At 35.8% G+C, this 20,914-nt stretch overlaps 1 protein-coding gene across 1 annotated transcript in view; it reads right to left on the reverse strand.

Moving 5' to 3' along the window:
• The window catches only part of LOC110464450 (R-spondin-2-like), a 51,745-nt gene extending 43,731 nt beyond the window's left edge, over positions 1 to 8,014 (reverse strand). The window contains exon 1 of the mRNA XM_021519668.1: positions 7,119 to 8,014. Coding sequence (XP_021375343.1) covers positions 7,119 to 7,206 — 88 coding nt within the window. The 5' untranslated portion in view covers positions 7,207 to 8,014. The remainder of the gene's footprint in view (positions 1 to 7,118) is intronic.
• Between the last annotated feature and the right edge of the window lie 12,900 nt (positions 8,015 to 20,914).

The raw sequence follows: 20,914 nt of genomic DNA on the forward strand, positions 1-20,914 counted from the left end.
CCGGGTGGAGTGTCATCCAAACCGTGCCATGATTATGACATTTTTCAAGTGACCTCATCATCTGTGCACATCGTCTTCATTTGCACTTAGTTTTTTCGAGGATGCAAAACTATGAACAAACTAACAAATAAATAATGCCCTACACAAATGTTTGTTTACCCGGTGTGCATGCAGAGTCCAAAACAATTAAGTTTAAGGTACGTGGTCTATTTAAAAAAAACAATTAGTTGGTGTTGTATTTCTTTGTAATGTGTTTTAAAGGCAAGATATACCACGTCGATGATAAAGTTCATATCAATTTGTCAAATACAACAACGGTTTTGACAGCAAAATAACACTAGCCTTCTAGAACTATTAGTACACAATATTGTACTCAATATCACCACGTCAAATTCTAAATGTCTTTAACAAAATGTCGCCGATTAAATTCACATAAAACTTGATGAAACTGTTTTCTATTAATGGCGTTCTCGGGAATTGTGTCCCCCTTGACCCAGACCGTTTACAACTATACCCAAACATTACACTAAGCTATACATGTGTGTCTTTCAGTGATCAAACAGATATGTGCCATAGAGAACGAACAGTTTGTCCTGTCTCTATCCCTGAATTCGGTAATCTACCTTAAGTTTTCTATTAAGTTAACACACAATGATGTGCTACAAGGATGGCTATCAAATTGTGTTCCCTATAATTATCAATTGAGTTATTAAAACTTCATTCACAACTGGGGTTTTAAATCACACCGGTGCCATTTCGTTTATAATCGGTACATGAATGAACTCTGTGAAGGTCATTTACTAGATAACAAAGCTATTTTATCGAACTGTACTGAGATTAAAGCCCAGCACAAAACATCTCGTTCATAAATATGAAAAAGAAGAGCACATTTTCAAATGTAGGTACAATAAAATTCTATAAAATGTCTAAGGTTTATAATTATTATAGTTAAAACTTATTCAAGTTGGTTATTAACTATCAAACTTCATTTTTTGTCTCTCAACATTTACAAAATAGACACACAGAGAAAAACAATCAATTAAAATAAAAGCCCTCGTTGCGTTTGCAAACTCACTTACCGTCAACATATTTAAAGGTCCTTTTTCCAACTTGCCTAATGTTTCACCTATACATTCCCCTCTTTATACTGTCAACCCATTTTATAACGCCATGATTTGATCATTTGAAAGAGCATCTAGCGGCAATATAATGATAGTTTACTATATCAGAAATATGATTCTCAATTCCTTTTCAAATATAAGTGTAAAAATGAATCTTGAAAGTTTATGTGTTCATTTTCTTTTATGAAATATGCCTTTATTTTGCCAGCTACAGAGTGATGTGAATGTGGTAATGCTTTTGAAAATGAACGATTGTAAAATCACTTCTGTTTCACCTCAAATACGTAGGTCAAGGTTTTGTCAAAATTAAAACTGTTGGTTACATTAAACATTCCTTCATAAAATAATGCAAATATATGAATTTATCAACTTTGGATTGAACCATCGAGTCCGTTAATTTGAAATAATTAAGAAAATAAGTAAAGAATGTATAGTTATTATTATAACCGGCATTTTTTTATGTGCTCAAATAAAGGCTCCTTTTTCGTTTATAGTCCTCTAGATTTTATTTATCATCAGTAAAATTATATAGTTACTTATAAAGTCACAATGTTCATTTATTCACATCTCATTGATTTATATTTTGTTACTTATCATATTCCACATTTCATCAACCCCATTTACAAAAAAGGCTCTTACACTGCTTTCTTAACCATGCACGTTCATCGGCATTATACGTATTATGGTTTAGAAGTTATATATAATGAGGCCTTTTCGTCCATAGTGGATATGGCAGTTTATCTAGAATCCAATTAAAAGTATTATTGGTTACCTTAACTCTATTCAAATATATGTTTTATCTTATATTGGTAATTGTACACTCCTTGGTGAATTTGTTAAAGTGTCAAAGGCTTTCTTTATCAATCCGTTACAACTTCGAAATTATACAGATATAAAAGATTTTTCACTCCTTATAAAAAAAAAAAAATAGAAAATAATAAATGACAATGAAAGTGATAAAGTTGATCAGCACCAACACTAAAGAAAAGAAAACATGGACATCAGACCAGGTACTCCTAATGTGAGTCAGCTACAGCGAGTGATATGCTAATGAAAAGAAAAAGACATGTTAGTTTACAGTAATTAAAATACATCATATCTTATTGCTAATGAACTGTTAAAGAAACTTACCTACAGGAGATGAAAAAACAGAAGGTTATATATTTAAAATCGAAGATCACTAATTAAAGTACCAGTACGTTTTCGTTATATGTATTCCTTAATCACGTTATTCAGCAACATGATAACGGAATACAATAAATTCCTTGCAAAACATCAGACCATTTAAATAAAAAAAATATTTTTTTATTAAATATTAAGAAAAGAAAATATTCTCTACTGAACATTGGCAAATACAGTTTTGAAAGCGCTTACTTTAATAGCTAAAAAAGGGAAGAAGAAAAAAATACAAATTTTAATTGTATTCGTTTTTTTATATGTATCTGAATACTTTATCCAGTTTTTAGTGCATTTTTTGAAAGTGTCCTGATACGCTTAGATGGGTTTAGAAATGAGAAAATATAAGATACATGTATTAGAACATTGGTGATAAGCTAAGGGTGGTCCGGAAGACCCCGAAACCCGCTGGACATTAATACTGATTGGTAAAGGAAGTGGACTGTACTATATTAAAAAAAACCTAATAAACAAAGAAATACTTTGCATCAAAATAACGTTCGACAAAGGACAATAATAAACATCCGGATATGTGTATGCAAATAAGTTCTTTATCGAGTCAAAATCTTAGAGATACTATTTATGTTTACAGCCGTGAATTGAATCGTTATGCAGGTGCGCTATCACACCTGTGCGAGGTTCGAATGATAGGGAGGAGGACATTGACTGGGACCGAGTGTTGTCGAAGGTGGTGGAGAAGGTGTAGACATGCCCGGAGCGCAGGGAAGTTTACTAGATGACAGGTAGATAGCAGATCATCCTGAGAACACCTCCGTGTCTCCAAACCTTCTCTGTGTTATATCAAACACACAACAATATAAGCCCAATACCGAAGCACACTCGCCGACAACAACAGAGAAAACTTGTCATATAGATAATGTTAGTGATAGTCTTCTGTTCAAATAAATCCACACATTATGGTATGAATATGTAAGAATGCCGATAGGTTAACATGTACGAGGCTATCGACCACATACAACTTAAACATCGTAAAAACATAACCATATACTCAGCATCAAACGAGGGAGAACAGCAAGTTAACTATTGATGGTAAAAGTTTCCCGTGGATAAACTTCAAGTTCTTTTCACGAGTGGAAAAGAATATCAATTTTTCTATCGGTGCAAAGTATAAATAGAAATATTCTGCTTTAACAATAAAATAAAAAGCATACTCAGTTGGAAGTAATACAATGTTTAAACAATTATAGTTTAATCCTGTGTACCCTTTCACTTAGCTGCGTGTTTGAAAGGTTGCTTGGAAAAACACAAGACTATCCATTCAACATCGATGCAGCCGAAAGTACTTGAGTTAATTTTTCGCGTGATAGATCATATTCGCAATTTCACTTGATGGCAATTATGGTTGACGCCAGTTTATGGTATCTTGTTGACAATGCCAATAACATATAGGCTGAGGAGGACGAGTTTACCTCACAGGTCAGGGTCATTTTACTTACACAAAAGCAATGCAATATTTTGCAGTATCTCAACTTACAATTGTTCTTTAACATGTTTCATGTTTTGTGTTTCCTACGATTGAGCAAAGCATTCTATTTCAATCAAATACGAACAACATTATAATAATATATTTCCGAAATTGACAACTGAAAATATATCACACATGATGAAAATGTAACAATACAAAGGAACCAAAACAACCCGAACTACCATATGATCATCACAGCAGTGCAAACTAATATACTGTTACTATAGTTTCAACCGTTAGAAAAAAGTGGGAAACGCTTACCTACAGAAAAAAGAAAATAAGCTAGAAAAATAATCATAAAAAGAACACGGGTGCAATCCGTTTTAAGTAAAAAGTAGTTTATCTTTGTCAATTGTAAATTCCACATACACATATTGCATGCAAATATTTATTTCTTCAATTATTTCCATTTTTAACAATATTACAGAAATTGATTCAAACAAACATGATTTCTCTACATAATCCGAACAAATATTGTTGATATTAGATACGCTCGTCAATAATGTAAAGTTGTATCATTAGAATTTGGTATGACAATTACTGTTTGAAATGTCGTTTTATGATCACACGATCACGTATTGCCGATGTATGCTCAAATTTCCGTCTTACATTTTTTAACAATGCCATTAAACTTTTGTCATTCTAAACGCCAATAGTTTGCTGGACAACAGGTGGCAGCAGAACAAAGTTTACTGTGTAAATGTATACCAAATATGAACAACATTAGATGTGTGTACCTTCCTTGTCAGTATAGTAGTAGACGTTATCATAATGATTCGACAATGCTGTAATATACATGTAATACTTCCGAAACTACTATATTATATATGCCTTTTTGTTCAAGCTGACACTAATTTTCGTTTGGAAACATTAAATAAATGCACCTCATACAATAAATTGTTGACCATATTACAACGTTAGATTCGTATTACAAAACCACGGCCACCATTACACTGTTTTTTCATCAACATTTTGGCGTTATAATAGAGGTTTAAGTGATATAAAGCTGCAACATATGTATCGATATTGTAAAGAAAAAAGGACATTTCAAAATGTTTTCCATAAGTGAAATAAGGGGCATTTTATTAAGGGTTAACGGTTTATATGAATAACACATCTTGAAAATGAAACTGTGTTTATAATTATTAAAAAAAGGTATGTAGGTCATCTTTTTATGAACCTATCACTGTATTAATTCATAACATGAATTTATGTATGTTTGTATCGCACAATGACAATTACACGTGAATCTTGATTATTGATACAGAAAACTAGTCTGGACCATACAGAAACTACAGGAAACCGACAGGCTATAATGTATTGTTGATACGAGATATTCCGACAAAACGTTAGCCTCTGGTCATTCAGATGTTTGATTGGAATGGACAGATAACAGGTAATATAACGGCTATATAAACGCCTCCCGGCGTGACGTTCACAAACAATAAAATCTCATCACATCCACAAGTATCAAAAGAGGTGTTTCGGTATTTATCTTTATACCATTAGCAGAATTCAAATTATATTAAACAATCATATTACATATAGACAATTATCATGAATATCAAATTAACTTGCTGTTATTAACATTGAAAACAGGTTAACAATATAATATTAACACAAGTACATTAGTAGTATATATTTTGTTCATAAAATACACTCTGCAATATCTGTAAAAACTAAGTTTTGAGTTTATGTTAATTCTTCATATCAATAATTGGAATAAATATTACCTTTCTTTTCTTTAATACACTTTCTAGATTTTGATATCAACCAAAATGTCTGCCTCTTTTTCTTCAACTTTGCAGATAACGTCAAAGTACTCATAAAACCACACATTAGAGCCTCCTCCAACCCATTAATCTCGCTAGGTTTTTGATCATGCAAATTGCAATTTACATTTCTCACTTGAAGGCGTTTAATTAGCACATCATCCTCTACCAAATGGGTGAGCTCAGGGCATTCTGTGTAATACGTACCCTAATATTATATGCGGGGTACCTGGCTTTATCATCTATATTTAAATGATATAAGGTTAGACACACAATTGGCAGGGTAATTGGAAACAGGTTTCGTTCGGGTCCACCTTCCAACAGGAGAAATATAACCATGATAGGTTTGATACCATGGTACCTGCCCCTCTTCTCGGTCTTCCAGTATTCCTGGGCATATCAAAGGAAACTTGACAGACCCCCGTAGAACATTACTAACATATAATTCTATGTCATAAACTATCAGTTTGGGAAGTGCTTCTCCAGCATCTTTTGCTTCTATATGCCCTCACATCACTGTAATGACTACATAGCATGGACCAAGGCACCTCCAGGAGATGAGGCATTATTACAGGAATCATTCTGTGTCTTTTCATCCTTAACGAGGCTATCACAAGCCGGTTCTAGACGTGAAGGGGTTATATCATTAAGGCTTGATGTTAATACAACTCATTTTCACAACATCCTTGTGCTAAACTCACTATTTCCTTCTCCGTGGATTTGTTAGATTTAATTTTATCATCATCAAAGGCAGAACAAGTGCATAGTGTAGTCTTCAACATGTATCATGATTGCATTAGGGAAAGCACAGGGGAAACCCACGTGCAATACTTCATGTGGATGATTTCAATGGACATTCCTTACTTATACAACTTAAAACAAGGCAGGTGATTGGTAAAAGATATGATGATAGATGGAAAAACTCCTGTGTTTCTTTAACACTCGAATAAAGCGAGCACAAGATGTATTTTATTTGATAAAATCCGAATTAGATATTAACCAGCAACAATTGTATTGATGTCTTACCAATTATATGTTAAATACATATTTTGTGGTTATTGAGTAAATATTCAGAATGTTAAAAAGGTTAAAGCAATACTGCAGCAACGGCAATCTATATTTTTAATCATTTAAATAATAAGGAGAGCCTATATTATGTAAATTCAATGACATGATGTTTTTTCCTGAGAACCACTTGAAAAAAGTAGTTAGGCACTCATTACCGAGCTGTCATCGGGTCAGGGACATTATTTCTGTCTGTACGAGCCAGACATATCAGACGTTGGGTGGTACTCTATCAGAGGCAGTTTACCTTCTCAGAACATATGTAACTATGCATACTAGATGACACACATGTTGACTTATATATTAAGGTAAAATACATGTATATCTGCAGGTAAAACACGTGCACACGAAGGTAAATACAGATTAAACAAAAGCATACTTACATGTTTATACCATATTTACTCAAATAAAAGGCAAATATAGATACATGTTAACACAAGTATATTTTACAGGTTAAACAAAGAAAAAAAATTACAAGTCCTATTTAGGTATACTTACTCCGTTTGAGTCGGACCTCCGCTGTGACAATCCTGACAGAGAATTTACATACCATCAGATGAAAAGTTACTAGAATCCACAAATTCATGGTACATTATTTTTGACGTGGTAAAAACGCTACATAGATGAAGATAAAGTCATCATAATCATATCCTTGGAATAGTTACAACTTCTCCAATACTGAAATCCACGGAATGACATAATCAAATCTAATTCAGCAAATAATTCCTTGAAATAAATCCTTTGCTCTAACCCATTGCGATGATTTATGGATTCCATTTTCGGAATCAGATACGTATACTAAACATTTTACTAGTAACACAGTTGATGTAAGCAGTGCGAGTCGACAAGTTAGTTTGGACAGCGGTCGACTCCTGACTTTTTTGTGTTTGGTAGCATGCCAGTTACTGTCTCCTCCCCCTAACACACCGCGTGACTCTCTACACGGCCAGACACACTACAGTAACACACACTCAGCCGACGGGAGGGGGGCTATATCCCGCCGCACCGATCATCGCAATAGTCTCAGTCTTGTTAACACACTGGGGGAAGCCCATTCACGATCCGAACCGTCAATCACTCTCTTCAGCATGACATCGTAACTCGTTCGTCAAATTTCTAAGAATGTGTATTTCTGGATTGTTCTGATGCAAATTATTATGTCCTAGTAATTTTACATTGGTTATACTTACAGTTTCGTTGAAGAGTTTCTATTGGTTCACAGCTTCCCTTCGAATCGTTACTGTTGAAATATTCGTGTAATATTATATCAAATTATCAATATATCTTGTAGATGTCGTTTGTAAATATGTGGAATGTAATACCGATATGCATATAACACTTGTCGTGGAATGTCAATCGGAGCAGTTTCGGTGCTGTATGTAATGAACGACCTATACCGGAGTCAAAGACATCTGTTGAATGATCAATTAGTAACGATACACGTGATATAAGCATGTCTACTTTTGGTAAACTTGTTAATGGTGGTTAAAAACCCGGTAACCTTGGAAAACATTAGCGGGAACCTCGGTACGTTTATCAGGAAAATTACAGTGATCACACGTGCGGTAATTCTATCGCGATACACGACAGGTCTCCGCAAACGCGCACATAGATGTCAGTGCTGATATGAGACCTACTCTTCCGCGCTTTCTATCAAAACCAGATAATTAATGTTTTGATAGGTGGATGATTATATATATGTGTGCATAAATATGATATTGATAGTATTTCATTCTAACTACAGTTTATATTTCAATTAATATTGATATTTTACTGACAACATATACAATACAAGTATTAAGTCCGTTAATATACCCTTGATGGTGCGATAGTGGTTTAGTATACACCACACTTCAGATTTCAATTAATTGGGACAACATGCTTCAAGATATTGATAATTAACCGACGAAATTGGTTTAAAAGGCCGCTCTCTAGCCAAGCTTATCAGGTGTATTCCGTGCCAGGCCCGGTGTCTAGCTCATCACACTCCGCGGGGCAAATTAGACTACAGCAATTCCTTCCAGTCCAAGGTCAATTCCATTTTTGAGATCAATTGAAAATATCAGTTTCTCCTCCCCTCGCCGAGAGATAGAGATAAAATTGAAACACCATACATATTATGACGAGATGTACGGCAGAGGTGAGAGGGGGCGTGGTAGGTAAAACAGCGTCAAACACCCGACCTCCATTCATGCTTTCTGTATGGACACGCTTGTTATCTCTCGACTTTTAATGTTAAATTCAAGAATCTTTTTAATAGGATTGATGTGATTTTTAAGAAGGATTTTGGGAGGAGGATTAATGAAGAGCTTTGACAGTATATTCTATCTAGAATTATATCATCATAAGATGAAATAACAAGGCTTTGTTCATTGAAATCGCTCTGGTGAACTTTATCGTGCGCACTCTGGCACATTCATGATATAAATAGCTTAGAGGATGAACGAGAATGGCGGGGGTAATTAGTTGGGTGCTTATGAAGTCTTGTCAGAGCTATATTCAGTACAGAATACATTGCACAATACATATACGGTGTTGAGCGGTTCCTGTCAGTTATATAACACTGTGAGTACCTGAACAAAGAACAGGTTAATCTATGTGCGTTCAATCACGGATATCGGGTTGTGTAATGAGTATTGTACACAGGGCAATATGAAAAGTGAAGGTACTCTGCAATTAAATGATCATTCAAATAAAATGAGAGAAATGTTGAACACGATCCCCTTACCTCTGATTGAAGTTAGTCATTATCTTCAAAATGTCCCACAGCCTACATGTTTGTGAGACATATAATTATTGGCGTTGTGAATACCAACATAGTGCTCTCGAGAAGCTTAATTAATACTTTTCTAAGTTTATATATGGAAGTAAATGGAGGAATGTTTTGTCAATGCGAAGTTGAACATGTATGATTTACCCCACGGCTTGATTTATTTTTGTGTAATATTTTATTTGAATCCACAGAAAACAAACATTTCATATATTGCATATTTCCTGTATGTTTGTTTTGTTATAGGTCTTCTGGGAATATACACTTTATCGTATACCGGGGAATGTGTATCCTGAGTAATGAGGGCAATTTGATCATGAGAGTGAATAAAAGTATGACACAAACTGTAAACTTTGATTACATGAGAAGGGCGAAATGAACAATTGGCGAATACAGATTGTGCCACAAAGGGTGATATTTTATTGGTTGGAAATTTTCAGATTAAGATACGAGATATATATCAATTTTGGGCTTTTTTATGTGAATAAGTGGTTATATGGACCTGAAAAGGACATATAACCACATATTCACCGAAATATAAGTCCTTCGGTGCTATATAAGATATGAAATTATGCTGTTTTTATTATGTGACAATATAACACGTTATGAATCGTTCAAAGAAAATACTGCATTTGGCATAGAGCATTGTGAAAAATAGTAACACGGGTTAATATCACAAATCACTGACTTCCACGTGATTATAATCCAATTAATGAGGTTGAAGGTATGAGTTGCGTCATCTAATATTATGATATATGTCATCATTGACAAAAAATATAGTGCAGTGTATATATGTGCATCTTCAAGAAGATAGTGTACGTCCTCTATGAAACAATAAACGTCATATCTTAGACAAAACTAAAATAATGTACGTAATAACGGTTATTAGATATATTTATTGAGCCTGCGATCGCCACATTGATAAAAAAAACACATTTATGCGAAGTTGCAATATTCCAAAATAATTGTCGGGTTTGTTCTACAGCTCTCTCACCGAAACAGACGCGAAAAAAAAATCATTGGCTAGGAGAGGCTCTTTCCGATTGTATGTCTCATCAGTCCCCGAAACGAACAAGGAATGTCTAGATGGCTAATCACCTGTGATAATCGACATGAGAGAGGATTCTTTGCACATTTTCCAATAATTACCTACAGCGAAGGGTGGACTATGAATGAGATTCAAAATTAGCAGGGACACGACAATGGGTGAGCTGATGAACGACGAGGGTCAAAATACACACTTCCGACTTAATGAAATTAGCCATACACCATGCGAGTCGTAATGGAGTAGAGGCCAATACTACGGTGGGGGACAAAGACATGACTACGTACCATGTAAGAGGATGTTAATTACCTCCAAATGAGCGATCAGCAGGAACACAACTAACGGTAGTGTGTATTAATGTCTTACCGCTGTAACGACCTGCTAACCATCGTACAAACCAGCGATCAAACACGCTGCCAATAACTTAAATTATCAATAATCTCTATCACAGCTCCCTCTCATCTTTCTTATCACTACATTAGACGTGACGTTAACATCTTGTTTTTTTCCTCAGTCTGAATTCGATCACTTTTCTTTAAAAGATAAATATATAAAAGCTATGCGATAAATCCCGTCTGAGAGACAAATATTGTGAAGTAAAATAAAGAGAAAAATAATACAGTAATAACACATAAAGAACAAAATCATATCGGAACTCCATGTGGCGAGATAAACAAGGCGACACCAAAACGAAGAACATCTTGGACCACCAAGATAAATCCCAGTGTTGAATTATTTACTGCGGTTGGGTAAGAGTTTCAGTGGCAACATGTGGCGATATCTTCATTAATATGATTCAAACAACTGTTTGACAGGAATTTAATTCGACAAATGAACACAAACATGAGTTTAAATGGAACGTGTATAAATTTACGTAAATTATTTTCTTTTTTAATATTCCGATACACAGGCGGTATATTGCTGAACCAAAATATGTTTTGTTCGAAAACATTTTATTGCATGGTCACGTGACTGATATGCACGCATACGGGGATCATCACATTTTATTGCATGGTCACGTGACTGATATGCACGCATACGGTGATCATCACATTTTATTTTCAAAAAGTTGGTTAATGTAAAGCATTCCTTTGTCATTGACAGCGTTGTTGTCTTCCCCCTCGTTCAATATAATACATGATCAACAAACAGTAACTGAATCAAAGATTTTTCACTATATCATGGTTAGGCATTAAAAAACTGTGTTGTGTATATGATAAATATCTGTCATCATTTATCACAAAAACAGGAACTTTTGCCAGTATTCCAGCAGCCCTCTATCCATCACGTCCCGTTTACAAGATCAGTGTGTGTAAACGTTTTCAGGTAATTGAGTTACCACTTGATATTTATCTAATTTCTCCATATTAACGTCTGTGAAGCCCGGTGTTTTTACATCCTTGCTATGTTAAGCCGACATCTGGAACCAATAGGTGAAGACAGAATATGGGGGACCATGCAAATGAAATACAAGCACATGTATCCTAACGCATGTTTGATTACAAATTTTGAAAAAAAATTGTCTCGCGTTTGTTTGGCTCTTTTTAATGAATATTCATATAATTTGATTTGGTGTATACTTAGTTCATGTTGTTGACTTTTGGGTCGGTTATTGTTTCCGAAATTCGACCCTGGAAAATGACTGACGCGTTATGGTGATATGTTTTCTACTCTTACTGTGAAAAACTTCACACACTCCGATCTGCTAATAATGCAATTATAAATAACGAACTTGTATACCATAGGAAAAAGAAGATTCCAGCAAAACAACCAATGATAAAATTGGAAAGGGACAGTCTACAATTGACAATGTTTTATGAATACATCAAAAAACAGATTTTCGAGGGGAAAGCAATCATAAACGCGATAATTTGTTTCATCAAGGGTAAAGCCTCTGTGTACGTGACTGCAGTGTGCCTTTGAGTTGTGTTACATAAGGGGTAGCTCCGCCACATAGAACGAAGGGCGGTAGGTGGTAGGGTATGGCAGTAACAGCGAGACAGGTGAAGCAGAAAGGACAGCTCAGCGGGATCCCTAGACACATAGCTTTGAACGTCTTAATTATCTCAAGGAGGAAAGAATCGATAGCCTGGGGGAAACGGTTCTACACAGTTTCCCAATTTTGATGTTGTAATGTTGATTAATAGTGCAGAACCGATGAGAAGGAAGTATGTCCAACCCAAGCAAGCTCCGTACCAACAGTGCACTCAACCTTGCAGTGAACAGTGTAAAATTGGTGAAATATTTCACATGGGGTTTTGTCTTTCTAGTCATTGATATGAATACCTTCCTGGTATCTTGTACCAAGCCACAAGAATTTGTACAATCTCCTATCTTGTTTCTAATACCTCCCATAACTCTGATTTACTGTGTAACGCCTGTATTTTGCGTGTGTTTAATTTTGGCTATATCCTTCGCCAATAACACATTTGAAATAAATATAATACTTATTGATTGCCCTCCCTGGATAGGAGAATTATTTGAGATTAGGAACTTTCTGTGTTGGGCGCAAAATGTATTCCCTGCGAAGATATTCTAAGAATAAAACCTTAATAATCGACCTCTTGAAGTATTATCGCTTTGCAGTACCTTTAGGAATATTAATGAATATCCGTCTATCTATACCACAAATTGATCTTTCTCAGATCGAAATGATATTCATTTTTTTTGAAGTCTTAGTGAAAGGATGGGTATCACATTTAGTAAATCAACAAAACTACATCAAACATAAAATTTCAGATTTTTCAATAACAATATTGGTAATGGGAGCTAAACTTTGAATCACAAGTTTTACAAAATAGTATTATTAACACGCACAAATCAACGAAATATAACTCTTTGAAAAGTCATTTCGGGGAACTAGCCTAACGTCTTTTACGGTAATATATATCAAGAAATTTGGGAAATGCTCCTCAATAAAAAATATACATACACATGTATTAATATATTGCTGATAGTAATCGTCATTAAAGACACAGAAGAGAAGTAGTTTGTTTGTAGCTGACGAAATCAAAACAAAACAAGTAATTAACTGCAACATTTATGATGATAATAAAAAAAATCTAAAGTATTTTGTGATATACCTAGAATACAGCGACAAAGTAAAAAGTGCTTATCAAACCGTAATAAGCTCGCATCTTTCAGCTACAAATGATTTATTCTGCAACTACTATTTCATGATAACCGTTCATTCGAGATACAAAGCCACAGCCAACTTTGTGGTCTGATAGTCTGCCAGGAGATTCAACAATGCAACAGGCAACCCTGGGGACTGATAGTCTGCAAGCGGAGTCAACAATGCCACAGCCAACATTGTGGTCTGATAGTCTGCTAGCAAAGTCAACAATACCACAGCCAACCTTGTGGTCTGTAAATCTCATAGCAGAGTCAACAATGTCACAGCCAACCTTGCGGACTGATAATCTGCCAGCAGAGTCAAAAATGTCAGAGCCAACCTTGGGAACTGATAGTCTGCCAGCAGAGACAACAATGTCACAGCCAATCTTTTTGACTGATAATCTGCCAGCAGAGTCAACAATGTCAGAGCCAACCTTGGGAACTGATAGTCTGCCAGCAGAGTCAACAATGTCACAGCCAATCTTTTTGACTGATAATCTGCAAGCAGATTCAACAATGACACAGCCAACCTTGTGGACTGATAGTCTGCCAGCAGAGTCAACAATACCACAGCCAACATTGTGGACTGATAGTCTGCCAGCAGAGTCAACAATGTCACAGCCAACATTGATGACTGATAATCTGCCAGCAGAGTCAACAATGTTTCAGCCAACCTTGTGGACTGGTAATCTGCCAGCAGAGTCAACAGTGCCACAGCCAACCTTGCGGACTGATAATCAGCCGGCAGAGTCAACAATGTCAGAGCCAACCTTGGGAACTGATAGTCTGCCAGCAGAGTCAACAATGCCACAGCCAACCTTGTGGACTGATAGTCTGCCAGCAGAGTCAACAATGCCACAGGCAACCTTGTGAACTGATAGTCTGCCAGCAGAGTCAACAATGTCACAGCAAACCTTAGGATATGATAGTATCCCAGCGGAGTCAACAATGCCACATCCAACCTTGGGGACTGATAGTCTGCCAGAAGAGTCAAAAATGTCAAAGCCAACCTTGTGGACTGATAGTCTACTAGCAGAGTCAACAGTACCACAGCCAACCTTGTGGACTGATAGTCTGCCAGCAGAGTCAACAATGTCACAGCCAACCTTGGGGACTGATTGTCTGCTAGCAGAGTCAAAAATGTCACAGCCAACCTTGTGGACTGATAATCTACTAGCAGAGTCAACAGTACCACAGCCAACCTTGTGGACTGATAGTCTGCCAGCAGAGTCAACAATGTCACAGCCAACCTTGCGGACTGATAGTCTGCCAGATGAGTCAACAATGTCAGAGCCAACCTTGTGGTCTGCAAATCTCCTAGCAGAGTCAAAAATGTCACAGCCAACCTTGGGGACTGACAGTCTGCCAGCAGAGTCAACAATGCCACAGTCAACCTTGGGGACTGATAGTCTACCAGCAGAGTCAAAAATGTCACAGCCAACCCTGTGGTCTGCAAATCTCCTAGCAGAGTCAAAAATGTCACAGCCAACCTTGTGGACTGATAGTCTGCCAGCAGAGTAAACAATGTCACAGCCAACCTTGCGGACTGATAATCTGCCAGCAGAGTCAACAATGTCACAGTCAACCGTGTAGTCTGCAAATCTCCTAGCAGATTCAACAATGTCACAGCCAATCTTTTTGACTGATAATCTGCCAGCAGATCCAACAATGCCACAGCCAACCTTGTGGACTGATAGTCTGCCAGCAGAGTCAAAAATGTCACAGCCAACCTTGTGGACTGATAGTCTGCCAGCAGAGTCAACAATGTCACAGCCAACCTTGCGGACTGATAATCTGCCAGCAGAGTCAACAATGTCAGAGCCAACCTTGTCGTCTGATAATCTGCCAGCAGAGTCAAAAATGTCACAGCCAACCTTGCGGACTGATAATCTGCCAGCAGAGTCAACAATGCCACAGTCAACCGTGTGGTCTGCAAATCTCCTAGCAGATTCAACAATGTCACAGCCAATCTTTTTGACTGATAGTCTGCCAGCAGAGTCAACAATGCCACAACTTGGCAGTTTTGTTCATAGATGCAGAAAGCCAAACAATTTGATATTTTACTGTATCTTATAGCTGTTTTGTCAAATAGAACTTATCAGTTCAGTGTTTATAACAGAAATACGTAAATGTATTCAAGCTGAATTTTTACTTTTTATGTGGTTAAAAAATGTCCATTTTAAGTCCTTTGCATAAATGAGAGTAATTTGAATATGCAGTCAATTTTGTCACTTTTCGCATAAGCTATGCTTGAAAAAAAATGATATCAAAAGAGAATGTGTACGCACTTGAAACACATGTTTATAAGAAATACTAAATTTGTTTTAAAGTGTGATCTATGATACTCTAGGTATAAACCGGACAAAACTGAAATAATATTCAGATAACATAAATTCAGCCAATTTCTACTGATTACCCCGACAACACAAATAAAAATGTTCATGATAGTATTGTGAAAGTATTCAGAAACAATAATTTGAAGGTTAAATTTTGAATTTCGATACATTTGGACGTCAAGTATTGCCTGAACCATAGTAGTTCTTTACAGAAGTATATGATACTTTTCCTTTAGTTTTCAAGTATCTTTATTTCTTGCTGTCTTTTTAAACACACATTGAGTTTCGATTGTGTGATGTTGACGCCAATTTGTCTATTTTACATTCGTCCCTGTGTTCCATATTGACTCCCCAGGGGTTCGCCTCATCAATTAAAGTAAAGAATAGAACCATGCTGCTATACCCTAATCTAAGGTTTACTCCGTCCAATCGTTCCGTTCTTTAAAAGGAAATATGGCGGACGAATGACGAACAGCGGATGTTGAACTACGGTTTATAATAACCTCACTTGTCCTTCAGCTATTTGTAGTAGCGCTAGTCATGTAGTCTCTAAGCAGAGAAGGCATTTGGCTTCCTGTAATTAGCTCTGAACCAGAAGCAAACAAGCAGGGCATTTATCGAAATTTGCTCCCACTGTAGTTTTGGTAATTAACAAGAATATGAAGCAAAGCTGCTGGAAACCATTTTTTTGTTATGAAAATGACTAACTGACAGTCCAACCACCTCGAGGGAACGGATCCTGCATACTTGAATTTATTTAATTTAATATTTTATAATTTTTTAACGGCATTAATTTTGTCGTTCAGAATATTCTGTTCACGATCAATATCCTTACATTTAGCACTATTGTCACTCAATAATTAGCCCACAGCACCCAAATGTACATTCTTTTGTGACAATATACCTAATAAAATATCAACCGACCTCTGGGTTAAAGTGTCAATCGTAGTGTCAGTCGTAGATACATGTCGTATATCTTCACTGCACTATGAAATGATTTTTGTTTTGTTCAAATCGAGAATTCATGATATTTCACAAGTAAACTGTAATAAATACAGATACCGCAGGGTTTACTGTCATTTTTATGAAGACAGTGTGCGGCCTTAATTTCCCAGAAGGCTTTCACTCATGGAGAAGCACTGGAAGTGGACAAAGTGTATACAGAATAAACCCCGGCGGCGCTTCGCCGGATTAAATCATGATTCTACATGCATATTTGAAACTATTCCCATTGCTCTTGATATGATTTTAGCGCTTTTGACTGACATATTCGTTCTGTTGCTGTTTGCGTAATAGAGTGAATACCGGATGCCGTCTAATGAATAATCAAAGCAATAAAGAGTCGAGTGTAACTACCAGATTATGCGATGATAATCTTAACTGTCCATCAGCAATATAATGTCAACATGGTCTTATGGTAAAAATAGGTTAACGTTACCTGTGTGCCAAGAAAGATAATGAATGAAACAGCAATGTTATGGACAGGTTGTACTGTAATGCGGCAGTCGATCACGTGTACCCTAGCTCTTCAATATTACCTGACCGAGAATATAGAAAACCTTGGATATTCTGCAGGGATCATCACCTGATCACTCGCCTTTTATATGCGTCCATTTCAATCGAGTTCTCTCGTATGGCTCACGGCACGTATACTGACGATCTAGAAAAGTAAACGATTGCAGACGCAGAAATCTTACACTATAATATCATGTCCTGGAAACAACCGCAGCATTTCCCCGGTATACATGTGTACACTGAAGCTTCACCCGTAAACATGTCTGTGGTACATCTATCTTAAATAGTCTATACAGAATCAACAGTGACTTGTCACAAAAATGTTGTAGCTGAGGAAATAAAAGATCAACATATCAAAATAAAGTAAATATTCTCGAAGTTTATGTCAATGTCTTGTATGGAGCTAACCAAAAGGAGCTTTTTATGTCAAATTATTAAGAACGTATTTGATGTAAAAGAAATGTTTGCAATTGTTCTGGGCCAAGATACCATTTCACTTTTCAAATAGTCATTGTATCGATTATTTCACGAGAACACAAAATGAGAAAAACATACCAGTTATCCATACTGGAATACCGATTTCTTGTTGAAATACGCTCATGTCAAATCAGGGTACAAATATGACTTGTGAAGTCAATAAAAATGTACACAAATGAAGGCGAAACCATGTCTATTGGAGAGTAAACGTTTTCTGCAAAAAAATACAACGATATCCAACATATCGTATTCAAAACTACGTTTCATCCGTATTGTTGAAAACATTTCGATGAATCTGAAACTAATATTGCTACCGTATCGCCACCAAACACGTTGCCTATGACGGTGTATGTTACCTATAACGAATAACCAGTTGATTTTTCATATGACGTGAAGTTATGTTAATTAGTTTTCTATTTTCAGACACCGGCACCATAAATAAGTGTACTATGTGACGAAAATAAACGGTGTTTTGTATCAAGTAGAATATTGGCCTTTACGATGGTAACCTACGTCTACAAAGAAAGGAAGCACCATGTTAAAAACTTATAACGTCGATTACGTTAACTTATTACGTTGTCTGCATACAACCGTATTTATGTTCTAAAAGAGATTTTCAATATAGATGATGCTAACTTATAGTGAACGAACTGTGGAATAAACCTGATTTTAATTAGTTAGCTTCATTACAAAATAAGCCAGTTTTCTATCCTGAAGTATTCCATTATTCAGTTCAGTCGTTCCTAATATTTAAATGCACAGATGCAGTAGCGAAAGTAAAATACTTTTGGTTTGCAGGCAACATGCATCGATGTGTTTTAAAGCATGAACATATCCGTATAATGGATATAACTACTTGATATTAATCTTGAAATTATATTGGATTGGTCGTTTGAATTAGACATTATATCTTCTTGAATTTTTGTAGCAAATGAAAGAGCGCTCCACCCTTGTTTTATAGTCATTCCTATATTATCCTTCACAGTTATCGACACACGTTAGTCAAGATCTGATCATCTGTTCGCTGTATGAAACAAGGATAGAGTTACCGCTAGTAACATTTCATTGAAATCCAAATAAAACTTCACAAGAAACGGTGTCCGCCGTGCGCTTGTAAACCTATCGCACCATCTGTGTACGTGCCACGCTTGTTTGAGATCAGATTAACCTGTTTATGTGGTGATGTCGTCTTATCCATTTTAACCGTATCACTTACTTTTATTACGATACTAATCTAATTATCACTCTATATGTATACCACTTGAGACGTGCAAGTATGTCCGTCGCGTAGGAATAAAGTCAAAAGAGAAATAGTTTACTATTGTAACTCGGTGAAATGTACTTTAATTACCCATAAATAAATACCAAAGATTTTGAACGAAACAACCCACTTCCTTCTCATACATATGTAGTAAAGGAATGTATGTACTAAACATACAATGTATTAGATAAAAAGTGTACTAAACATGCGTAACATTCATTTAGAACTTTTGCTGAATAGAAAATAAAGCCTTTTACCTGTCAGGTAAACCCTGACCCTTTAAGAACAGTATTTGTCTCGTTTTTGTTTGTACAAGTTCATATCACATCATATTGTGTTTTCAATTCCCCTTTAATGTTCGTGTTGACATTCAATCAGGTTTGCCCTGGGTTGTCCATGTGGCGTGCTTCCATAGGAAAGATTCTGGAGAAGCGAATCATTTGTGACTTATAAACCCAATAGACAGATGCTGTCTGTATGATATTTCTGAGGAAAGGAAAGTGAATAATCGCGTAGATAAAGTCCTCACGTTTGTTACAATAAGACTGTTTAAGCATTTCTGGTAAATATGTATTATAGAACAGTAGTTGACGACGATTCTTTCTGTATTGTGTTTCAATGTTTTGAATTTTGATGGACAGGTTGATGAAAGTAGTTTTTGGATTCTAGATGAGAAGCATAAAATATATCTAAAGTTTGAAAAGTGCTTACCAAAGACGAGCAAGTTCTTCTTAACTACCCTGGGAATAATCACTGACCCAGATGAAAGGTTATCATTTTAATATCTGATAGCTTTGTTGCATCTAATACTATACACGTACAGCACGGTTAAAATCTCGTAGTTATTCATGGAACATATTAGGCGGGTCACCATGTCAGCCGATTTATAGGGTTTGTATTTCGCGTATTTGTACAGTCCAATATTATAGCAAAACAATACTCTGCAAAATACAGGCGGATACCATGTATCTAAAGAAATCAGTTAATCATTGTTTAATAAACATACAAACAGGAAAAAGGGGAATTTTCTAAGATGTTTAACTTCCAGTCCCAGGCGTACCTAAGATAGAAAACATATACCTATTGTTAAATCGTTTTCTACTTAGCTTACTGTAATTGACTTTTCAGTTGGTTAGCAGTTCAAAGTAAATATTCTGTATATGTATTTTACTCTTAATTTTTTTTTTTTTCAAATACATAATCTTGTATATCGGACTGTGTAAATTACACGAATATAAGATAGTTTGAATGTGAAATTCGTAGCATTATACAATCATTATGTGTTTCAAGTTTTTCATTAAAGGCAAAAATACATGTGGCCATATATTTTTCATTTTCGTAATACGAAATTGCAAGGATATTTCAAAAAGTGTATTACTTCATTATAATGATCCTATCTAGTCTGTCTTATTCCTGTGCTAAATTGAATATCTTCCATTTATGAATGTACAATCGCATTGGTTCAATTCAATAGAACTTTTGTACCGTGTCATTAGTTACCCGGATGACAGGTTCGTGGGGTTCAACACCCACCCATCTCTTTTTTGTAACCGAAATATTTGTTTCGGACCATAAACATTTTAATGAAAATCTATATGTTTTATAACTTCACAATCTCAGCCTCGTCCCACTAGGCGTTGATGAAAACCCCCGCAACAGCTGATAAAAAATTCTGCTCAGCAGTCCTACTCCGATATCAGATAACAAAATAAGATTTACCTAGCTCTGCTCGGTGGTTGGTTGTAAATAGTATCTGAAACTCATAAACGAATT

The sequence above is a fragment of the Mizuhopecten yessoensis genome, unplaced genomic scaffold, assembly GCF_002113885.1.
Source record: "Mizuhopecten yessoensis strain PY_sf001 unplaced genomic scaffold, ASM211388v2 scaffold10989_1, whole genome shotgun sequence".
Lineage (NCBI taxonomy): Eukaryota > Metazoa > Mollusca > Bivalvia > Pectinida > Pectinidae > Mizuhopecten > Mizuhopecten yessoensis.